Genomic DNA, 10,974 nt, shown 5'->3' with positions numbered 1-10,974 from the left:
CCTGATACTCCTTGATACTCCTCCTTCTAATTGCCTTTCTCGGGCAAGAAATCCCTTTCTCTGAAAAGTGTTTCACGTTTCATCGCTAACTCTCTCTAGAGCACTTCAGCAGGCTTAGTTATTAACTAAATATCCACATAAACGCTTAAACTTAATCAATAGTGAGATATTCAGAGAACCAGATAAGTAGAGCGTGAATTGTGAACCTCAAAGAAGGGGTGTGCTTGCGGCTTTCGCAAATATACGGAGTGCAGTTTAGCTTTGAGCTAACGTCAGTTAGCCATTTAGCCAGGTAACATCGCTCGACACATACTGCCAATAAGTAAAAGGTAAGTAATGGGTTGCTAATTTCATATTTTTCTTTTGAGGTTGTGGGTTTATCCGAGTAGCAAGTTCCTGGAGATAAGCAGTGGTGCGGTTTTGATGTACAGTCAGATAAGGCTAACAGTTTTTGTTTATACAAGCGAGGGTAGTTTGCCAACGTTAGCAAATATATGGTAATATGCTGGTAAACATTGTAGCTGGTTATACTAATGTTAAAATTAGCTAGCTTGCAAATGTGCTACTTTGACTAGCGAAATCAAAGTTGCCACCAATGAAACGTTGTGAGCCCCGGTGTGACAGGCATAGTTAGCTACAATGTATCCCCTACCCTGGAGGTAAGGTGGCTCAACTAAGATTGTTACAATGCTGATCTTGTTTAGAATTTATATTTAGCTAGCCCAAGTTAACGTAAGGCTATGGAGTTAGAATGTGTCGGTTAACCACTAGCTGCTAGCCGAACAGATCTGTTCATACAGAAATTTCATGGGCATTATCTCAGATTAATATCGCCATCCAAGAGTTTGTAGGTGTAGAAAATTAGGCTAGTTATCATATGTCTTTGAATTGATATGATATTAATAGAGTGTATGATCCTTTAATATTTAGAATCGTTTTATTTTTCGATAACTACTCCGATACCTACTTGGGCTAGCTAGAGTGAAACTCGGGTTTAATAAACGCAAGTTAACTTTACTGTTACCTCGGAAAGGAGTATCTCATTATATATGCTGTAGGCCTACTGAGGTTGCGGATAGAATATACCCGTGTGTGTGTGCCATTTTTGACTCGTCTTGGTTAAGGCTTAGCCACTTCCCACCAGAAGACCTTTATCTCTCCTGTTCCACTTGCTACCTGGTACACAACCTATATAGAGACTTCTTTGATAGCGTGACATAGCTATGGCCTTATTTTTGTTTTAATTTGACTATCAAGAATATCGGTAAAATGCCTTTCACCCCTTCGGATTGAACTTCAACTTTTAAGTGAGACGGCATAAAATGTATGATTTATGAACCTTTCCTTTTACATGCTGTCATATAGGCCTTATATTCACCTGTGTCTGGGACTCTGCATTGCATGTGTTTTGAATAATACTCGTTCACCAGTAGACTATCATGTATTGTACTGGAGTCTGTTACACTGAGACACTTGTCAATAATAGTAATGACATCACAATAACCATTCAGTCCCTCAGTTCATTTCCCTGACACTTCTCTACATGAAGTCATTGATTTCCTCAAACAAAAGTCAATGGGCCGTAGTCATCTGTTTACTCTGCTATTGTGTGGAAGCCAGGGTGTTGGTTTCGCATCCATACGTTCCCTAACTGTTTTAATCATGAATCATCTTTAAAGTACACAGTCCATGCTTAAACTGGTTCTCCCAGATATCACTCAACTGCACATGTAGGCCTCTGATGGTTTATCTTCAGTTTTATGACATTCTTACCCTTTATCCCTTGGTCACATCACACGAAAGGTTTTGTTTCTTTTGTGTATTTCTACGTGTTTTGTTTCCCCTTATCTGCAAGCACATGGAGCCCGGGTGTGGGGTGGGGTGGGGTGGTGTGGTGTGGTGTGGTGTGGTGTCCCAATTCCACTCCATTTCAATTCAGTTTTATTTGTGGGGGGCAACTAACAATAGGTGTAGGTATTGTGACAATGGCCACTCACAAACTATGCTCCCTGGAAAGACTCCATTCACCAATAGAAGACCCACACATTTAGAAGACAGACACATAGAGATATAAACACCATTGTGTTATATAGAAAGTCATCATAATGGTCATTTTCAAATATAGTAGGATTGTGATTGTCAAGACTGTTGCATTAACTTGGTTTATGCTGTGCATTGCAGTTAAATATTTGCTGTTGGGCATCATTTATACAAGTCATGTGGGTAGACTTTTAGTCTTGCTTACACATCATGCAAAACATTTAGTTTCTGTCTGCGAATAAACACTGCCCAAATTAAAAGTGCATATTATTGGTTGGTGCTGGTTATCTGGGTATAGCTCCAAGAATTCACCCAACACTTGGTTAGCATATTTCTCATTTCTGATAATGTGACTCATAATGGAAATTTCAAATAGTTTTTCTTCATCGTTGGACACTTTTGACTGACTCCTTTTGAAAAGCAAAAGGAGATAGTGTTGTGGTTATCAAGACTGTTGCATTAACTTGGTGTGCATGGCAGTTCAATATTTTCTGTTGGGCACCATCATTTATACAAGTCATGTGGTGACACTTTTAGTCTTACATCATGCAAAAAAAAAATAGTTTCTCTCGGCAAGTAAAAGTGAATATTATTGGTTGGTACTGGTTATCTGCACTCTGGCATTAATGATTACCTGGATGCTGCGAACGCCAACACATCTCCATGGGGCTGTCGGTGAGCAGATGGTGATGGGTCGAGCTTAGCTGACAGGGGAAAGTGATAGCCACTGGTACAAGCCCCCCCCCCTCCCACTGTACACACAGCATGAGTCTAATCCCTCTGTCGTAAGGACAGCCAGGGAGGACAAGAGAGGAAAGGGTGAAGGGTGGCGTGGCTCTGTGAGGACAGGAGAAAGGGGGGCCCTCATGGGTGAATTCCAAATCAGCTTCCCATGGATTTGAAAAGAAACTTTTGCCTGGTGTTTGTCTTGTCATAACAGTGTTCCCAGGGGCGTACTTAACAGTTTATGTTTGGATTCATGCAGCACGGGGGTTGGTGTATTGTTAATCCCACCAAACTGCTTGAGTTAGATCACACTGGAAATAACCTGTGCAACATAGTCTAACTTGGCATGATCTGCAAGGACACTTTTAAAAGAATCTGTAAGAATTCCATTACAAGAATCAGTCTTTTTTTTTTTTATACTAGTGGAATATGGCAAACTCATCAAGTATCTGCATTAATGTACTGCATGTAACACCCCCTATCAGTCTCTATTTCAATCAGGCAGTTTCGATCAGTGGAACACAGGGTCATACACACACAGTATAGATTCATTATTGTACAGCATCACACACTGTCTCTTAGGGGTGGGAAAAAAAATCGATTTTTCGATTTCTCTCGATTCTCTCTAGACCGATTCTGTCTCGATTCAGAAAAGTTCATAATCGATTTTTTAATAAAAAAAAAAACGTAAAAAATTTAATTTTTTTTTTTTTTTTTTTTTTTTTTTACACATCCATTTTGTGTTGAAATGCAAGCTGCATCGATTATTGCATTGTTCATTGAAAGTCATAATTGTGACAAGGAAAAGCTTTTTCTCTAATAAAAATTAGAGAAGGTAATTGATCTGTTGATTTTCTTTAATTATCAAACACAAAGTAGGAAGTGATTTGAGACTCTGAGTAGCAAACTCAAATGTTTTAAAAATCGACATGCATCGATAATCGTTTTATCGGTTTAGAATTGATAATCGGTTTAGAATCGAATCGTTGACCACTGAATCGGAATCGAATCGTGAGGTGCCAAGAGATTCCCACCCCTACTGTCTCTGCCTTTTTCTTTCTCTCTCTCTCTCTTAACTCTCCTTGTGATGCTGAAGCGAAGATGCTTTTGTCCAAAGCGACTTACAAAACATGTAAAAAATATAAAATGTTAACAATAGGCAAAAGCAAAGGATAATGCACAATATAATATATAATGCTTAAAGCGATATTGAATGATGATCTTCGCCCCCCCCCTGTAGCATGCTAAGGTGGCGAGGCTGGTAGGATGAAGAGCCCGGCGCACCGCAGCAGGGACATCGAGAGGCACGCCGGCTACCTGCGCCCAGAGCACTGTGCCCCTCCGCCCCAGCTGGGCCCCTCGGGCGCCATGTGGTTCATCCGCGACGGCTGTGGCATCGTGTGCGGCGTCATCACCTGGATGCTCGTGCTCTTCGCCGAGTTCGTGGTGCTCTTCGTCATGCTCATGCCAGCGCGGAGCGTGCTCTACAGCCTGGTCAACGGCGTGCTCTTCAACACCCTCGCTGTCCTCGCCCTCGGCTCCCACTTCAAGGCCATGTGCACGGACCCGGTCAGTCTGCATGGAGACTCTCCCTCCACATTTTCCAACCTGTGGGGTGGATTTTCTGAAATTCGCAAACTATCCCTTACATATACTACATATACATATCCCTATATATATATAGCCATGTACTATAACTGTTCCCAGCCTGGAATGTGCAGAGAGTTGTACTGTGACCTATAGTACTACAATACAACTGTATGACTGTGTATACCAGTGTAACTGTAGGTACTGTAGATATAGACTGTAGACTAGAGTGCTATATATGTATAACATTACAGTACTACTATACAACTGTACAGTAAAGTATTTGTACTGTAATTGTAGTGTAACTATAACTGTACTGTAGCTGTAACAGCTAAGGGCTGAAACACACCAAACGCGTTTCTAAAGACGCAGACGCTTCAAAAACATCTTGGCAAAGTGCAGCGGGAAAAACAGCCGCATGCGCACCAGGCTGTTTTGCCCTGCGCCTATGAAGCAACCTGCCTGGGCCGAGTGTGACATTGATGAGTGGTGCGCCTCCGCACCTTGCGCTGAAAAGTTGAAAATATTTCAACTTGTAAGCGCACCTAAAAAACGCTAGAAAGAGGCGACGCACGGCGGATAAAAGGTGCACACGAAAGGCGCGCCGTACCATAGGAAACAATTTTATTCAGCTAACCATTCTGGTTGTCCAGAGCGTTACTACCTTCCATTCTCATGTCCAAAATTATTGAATGGTCATGAAACACAATAATCAAAATGAGCCTTTAACAGTTACTGGCTGGAATTAGAGAGCTCTTAAGGAGGCACTAAGCTAAGTAGTTATGCAGTTTGTTGTACATTGTTCCATCTCAGCAGTCAGATTCTGTGCAACTGACACCACAGTGCAGTAATTCATAGATAAGATAAGAAAAGCACTTCACAATGTAAACATTTCAAGAGTAGGACTAAGTGTTGCCAATATTGTAGTATTTATAGGCCTAATAATTTCTAGTTTACTTACAGTTGGAAACATCAAGTGCACCCTAGGTACTATGGAGTTATGGCAGGAAATTGCTTGTTTTGGCAACATTTGGGCTTGTTTTGATTAGAAAAAGGTTGATGTTCAATTTGACAGGATGACATTTAGTGTTCAGTCAGTTCTGGTGAAACACTGATGAGACTGTGAGTCTGTTGAAGGCTAATGACCTGGGTCTGTGGTCATGTTTGCAGGGAGCAGTGCCCAAAGGAAACGCCACCAAAGAGTTCATAGAGAGCTTACAGCTGAAGCCGGGGCAGGTGGTCTACAAGTGCCCCAAGTGCTGCAGCATCAAGCCAGACAGAGCACACCACTGCAGGTAAATACACTTCTGATTGCTTGTGAAAAGTGTTATATATGCTATGCATGTGTGTAATGTAGCTTTTCACCACAATATAGACCACTTTTTGTAGCAATTTAAGTTTGACCTGGAATTTAAGTTAGAATTTAAGTAAGCTACTAGAGCCATTTCCAACACTGAACACTGACTGACTGCTGGGGTTCTGTCAGCGTAGCTTTTTGATACTTTACTTTTCGTCTGGATTTTGCATCTTTGCTGTTGTGAGGGGCAAATTAATTATTCAGTCCAGTGCCTAAATGCCAGTGTGTGCAGAAACACATCTATCACGCCTTCAGTTCACCACGGACATAGCTCGGAGCTTTGGCTTTCTCCAAAAGGCGAGTCCAGCTTAGGCGTTTTGACATTTCTGATGTACAATTTCCTCCCCCCAGGGGTCTGTGTGAGGTGGATTTGCTGAAGCTTCTAAACTCACATCAGCTCAGACGAGAATAGCCACGGGCTCCCCCTGGGTTCTTCAGTCTAGATCTGTGTGATTTATGAACACGGACACTCCCTGGTGATTCCGTGGTCTGTGACAGGTTAGACTGTCACACTCTTCCGACATCTCCATCCCTCTTAATACACGCCCTGCTCTGCTAATACACCCCAGAACCTCCGTCCTTCCTTTAATATATGTCCCCTCTTCCTGTGTCAGCATTGGCATTTTATCAGTGGCCTGTCTGCCGAGTGTATGAGTCAGTGCCCTGTCTGCCGAGTGTATGAGTCAGTGCCTCCTCGTTACATTTCTGTAGGAGGAGTGCTAACGGTAGACACAGGCCAGGGTGCCTCGGTCGGGCCCCTGGTGCATACCATAGCTGAGAGCAGTGTGTTAATTGCATTGAGTTGGGCGCTCGGGGAACAGCTTGCACGGGCCACAGCGCTCAGCACTTGTGCCCTATATTCTCAAAGACACTTGCCAGGCTGCGCAGTGGTGGTGCTTTTATGTGGTGCCTTCATGCAAATTAAGGCCAATTGGCTTTCTCTCTCTGTGCATGTGTGTGTGTGTGTGTGTGTGTCTGTGTGTCTGTCTCTGTGTGTGTCTGTCTGTCTGTCTCTCTCTCTCTCTGGCTCTGTGCATATGTGTGTGTGTGTGTGTGTGTGTGTGTGTGTGTGCACGCGTTCCCTGATATCAGCGTGTGTAAGCGCTGCATCCGGAAGATGGACCACCATTGCCCCTGGGTGAACAACTGTGTGGGAGAAAGCAACCAGAAGTATTTTGTACTCTTCACTGTGAGTGTTTGTGTGTACCCAGATTACAGAATAGTATTCATGTGAGTGTGTGTCCCCAGATTGCAAACTAATATTCACTTTGACAAAACACAGTCACCACTAAGCAGTGACAGTGATTAAAAGTGACCGTGTAAAGATAATGATTGCATTCGTGTTCTTATGGTCAATTTGTCCTGTTGGTGTATGTTTAGTCTAACAGTGCGCTGCAACATTGTTAGAAATTCATCACTACGTTTGATGTGATTAGAAACATATATCATAAAAAAAATCCTGGCACGGAGTTGTTAGTCTTATTATTATCTATTTAAATAAATACGTTCAAACATTCATCAACAGCTGTTTTTACATGCCTCTCTAGAAAAGTAAAGAACTCCCTTGCAGAACACTCAACAGCAATGTGTAGTTGCTGGTTAGTAACCCAAAAGCTTAAACCACTAAATCCTATTCTACTGTGGTAATGTAAAATGTAGTAATAGTCTTGTGCTTTGTTGTTGGTCTAGATGTACATTGCACTGATATCGCTGCACTCACTCATCATGGCGGCCTTCCATTTCGTCTTCTGCTTCGAGCGGGACTGGAACAGTAAGTATTGCATTGCAGACAGCCCTTAAACATGTTGTTTAACCGCTAGCAGTACATATACCACAAGCATATAAAGTCTTACATTCCTCGTAGACTTTACCGACCATGTGATTTTATTATATGCTTATATGCTTAAATACTTCAAAGCAGTTTGTAGCAGTCTCCTGTTCCTTCTATGGTGGGTAGACACAGTTAGATGAGTTTAATCCGAAGGTGAAAACGTGACTGTGGGGTCAGTTTGTGGGGAGTAAATCCAGTGGTTTCTGTGTGTGGGATTGGTGCCGTGTCTGTGCATCATGCCAGGTTGGTCACACCTTAGTCCCAGAGAGGAAACAAATGATTGGTTGACTTGTCATATCACTGTTGTGTGCTTGGTTTGATTTCAACCAGTATCATAGTTCTTAGCAATATCAGTGCTAAGTTCATAGCTTTACTCCCCAGTTAAGAAAGCACTGATAAAACATGTAAATTCCCTGTGCTGATCATTTTGTAAAAGCTAAAAGGCCATGTTTTTGTTGTGAGATGAGCACCGGTATACAAAGCTTAGTGTGTGGACTTCTTCGGGAAAAGAGCGTGTAACCCTTTACATTTTGTCATTTGGCAGACACTTTTAATCCAATCCGACCTACAAGTGAGGTTCAATGCTAGGCACAAGTGAGGTACTATGCTAGGCACAAGTGAGGTACAATGCAAGCAAATTTCTGATCAAAAGCAAAGTTTAAAAGCAGAAATTGTGTGGAATGTTTGAGTAACAATAAACGAAACCTTAAAGTTCCTGTACTTAAAGTAACACTGTGCAACAATTCTGACACTTTTTGAGCTATAGTTTGATAGGCAACAAGTTTTGGTACCATCCTCAAATTCATTTTGATAGCATATGGTCATGTGAAGGACAGATACACACCTGTGTGTTTCCCACTAGCCATCCAGGATATGCACTTTGTAGTTATGTGTTCCAGTCTGGAACACCCAGCAAAAATGGAAAAAAAGCTTTCACAGCATGACATTGCCAGCTGTACTGCCAAAAGACAGCAGTAAGTGTGTTGGCAAGCTTCTATCAGTGCCAACTGGGCTATTAAAGGTGTTTACAAGGTTTTTGCATGTGTTTTAGGTAGTTAGCTTGCTAGTTTTGGAACAGAACTACATATTGCTGCTTTAAATACACCTGGAGAACCTTGACCCCCTCCATACCCTTAGAGTTCCTGTACTTAAATACACCTGGAGAACCTTGACCCTCTCCATACCCTTAGAGTTCCTGTACTTCAATACACCTGGAGAACCTTGACCCTCTCCATACCCTTAGAGTTCCTGTACTTAAATACACCTGGAGAACCTTGACCCCCTCCATACCCTTAGAGTTCCTGTACTTAAATACACCTGGAGAACCTTGACCCTCTCCATACCCTGCTGGCTCAGTAATTCCCTTTGCACTATGACCCTCATTATATCCTCTTCCTCTTCCTCTACCCACCTCTGATCCCCCCCACCTGACCCCAGCGTGCAGCACCTTCTCGCCTCCGGCCACTGTCATCCTCCTCATCCTCCTGTGCTTTGAGGGCCTCCTCTTCCTCATCTTCACCTCCGTGATGTTCGGCACACAGGTTCACTCCATCTGTAGCGATGAGACCGTAAGTGACCCCCACCCCCCCACCCCATGACCACACACACAAAGCGCTTCTCCTGATTTGCTCCTCTCTCTACTTTCCATTCTGTGAAATCCGGTGAAGTCACTATGGATGTGGCTGTCTTCTCATTATTTATTAGAGCCAAGTGATTCATCAAAGGCATTTATAATAAAAAGACCATAAGTGCATTTAAAACTAATGTCCATAGCCCAGTCAGGCCTTTGGTGAAGTTTGAAGTTTTAGGTACTAATTTAAGTAGCCATTGTTGTGATTTTATTAGTTTGTTTGTTTCCCAGTTTTACCAATGTTAGATGGCAAATGTTCTGGGCTCATGTTCCATGATGCATTGCCATAATATTTATGTTATGATGATCGTAGTGCATATCGAAGTTGTATTTCAGCAGTAGTAGTGACCTTTTCACTGTAATTTTCTCTGTCTTTTTCTCAGGGCATAGAGCAGTTGAAAAAGGAGGAAAGACGATGGGCCAAAAAGTCAAAGTGGATGAACCTGAAGGTGGTGTTTGGCCACCCCTTTTCTATATCCTGGCTCAGTCCCTTTGCCAAACCCGACCACGGGAAAGCTGAGCCCTACCAGTACGTTGTCTGACACAGGACCACCTGTTGCTCTGGTTGAACCCCGGCGCAAGTGCCCTGGGTGGTGTGGCGCGGCGCAGCGCGCATTGATGATGCGTAATGGACAGCGCCTCCACAGCACCAGCCTGCTCACCAAGCAGACCCTTCTCAGCAGGAGAAGACTTTCCAGAACTTTTTTTTAACTACTTCTTAATTTTTGTATTTCTTTTTCCCCCCGTAATGGTCATCTCGTAGACAAAAAAAAAGCCAGAGTTGCCCAGAGATTTAACACAAATCTGCCAATAGAATTGTTGATAGAAATACAAAATAACCTTCAATTTGTTTTCTTTTCTTGATCCTGTCGGCTATTTTAAGCTGAGATGCTCCTCTCCTTATTCTCCAACCCTGATGATCATCTATAGCTAGTAACAATGGCACCTTACTACTACCTGTCTACACTCGACTAACACGACTATAGTCCTTCAAGCTGAGCCACTTCACGTTTTCTTTTTTTTTTTTTTTCTCTTCTTCAATCAATGGAAGTGCACTCAAAATGACAGCAGAGGAGGGCCAGTACTAGCAAACCAAAGCACATGTCTCTCGCTGATGGATGCTCCAGAGTCTTAGCCTCAAAGTGTTTAGCTTTGTAGTGCAATGCATAGACCAACTAGAGTCGCTCCACAAGACTAATGCAAGGCAAAGTGTCAGTGTTTTCTGTGGTATTGTTATTTAACATTACAGCCTGTAAGTAGTCCGTCACCGTAACATTTGACTTTGGCGTTGACTGAACATCCGGTCGTACAACAGTTCATTGACATAGAGGTCAAGAAAAGGACACACACTTTTCTACTGGACGGACCGGACACAAACAAGACATGTGGGGCCAAATCAGCCGTGCTTTACCAACCAGCATTTCCCATCTCCGTTTCTAAATGCAGTCATTATATAACCACAGCATGGGAGAGGTGCATTGGGTTCATGAAAATGCCTTTTAATTCAGAGAAAGTGAACAAACTACTCCGTCTGGAAAACTGCCTTACTTTAGGTGGCCCAGGGCTTAAAGGATCTGAATAGTGTCTCTGTCCCTCACATTTTGCCAAATGGGATGCTATTTTCTTCTTCTTTTTTTCTTTCTTCCCCTTCCAAAGGGAGAGGCGTTTAACATTGAACGCAGAAACCCCCCCTCTCTCAACATGCCTAGGTGGTACAGCTCAAAGCAGAACGTACCAGAAAGACCCTTAAATAGGGGGTGGAGATCAGCTCATCATTCAGCTCTTGAGATTCTGCCTGAAATT

General features: G+C 42.7%; 1 protein-coding gene across 2 annotated transcripts; it reads left to right on the top strand.

Annotated features, from left to right (window-relative positions):
- Positions 1-10,371, top strand: zdhhc3b (zinc finger DHHC-type palmitoyltransferase 3b). 2 transcript variants are annotated; one of them, XM_031585954.2, is made up of 7 exons: positions 1-329; positions 4,007-4,335; positions 5,524-5,648; positions 6,803-6,899; positions 7,400-7,481; positions 8,958-9,109; positions 9,555-10,371. In XM_031585954.2, the coding sequence occupies exons 2-7, from the start codon at positions 4,033-4,035 to the stop codon at positions 9,711-9,713; spliced, it is 918 nt and encodes a 305-aa protein (XP_031441814.1). In that variant the 5' UTR covers positions 1-329; positions 4,007-4,032; the 3' UTR covers positions 9,714-10,371. The 2 variants fall into 2 exon arrangements, with proteins under 2 accessions (XP_031441814.1, XP_012686910.1); XM_012831456.3 differs by having other exon boundaries at positions 3-329; positions 8,979-9,109.
- Positions 10,372-10,974: the final 603 nt, after the last annotated feature.

This window comes from Clupea harengus, chromosome 19, assembly GCF_900700415.2.
Source record: "Clupea harengus chromosome 19, Ch_v2.0.2, whole genome shotgun sequence".
NCBI lineage: Eukaryota > Metazoa > Chordata > Actinopteri > Clupeiformes > Clupeidae > Clupea > Clupea harengus.
The sequence above is the reverse complement of the archived record's forward strand: the minus strand, read 5'-3'. Positions and strand labels throughout refer to the sequence as shown.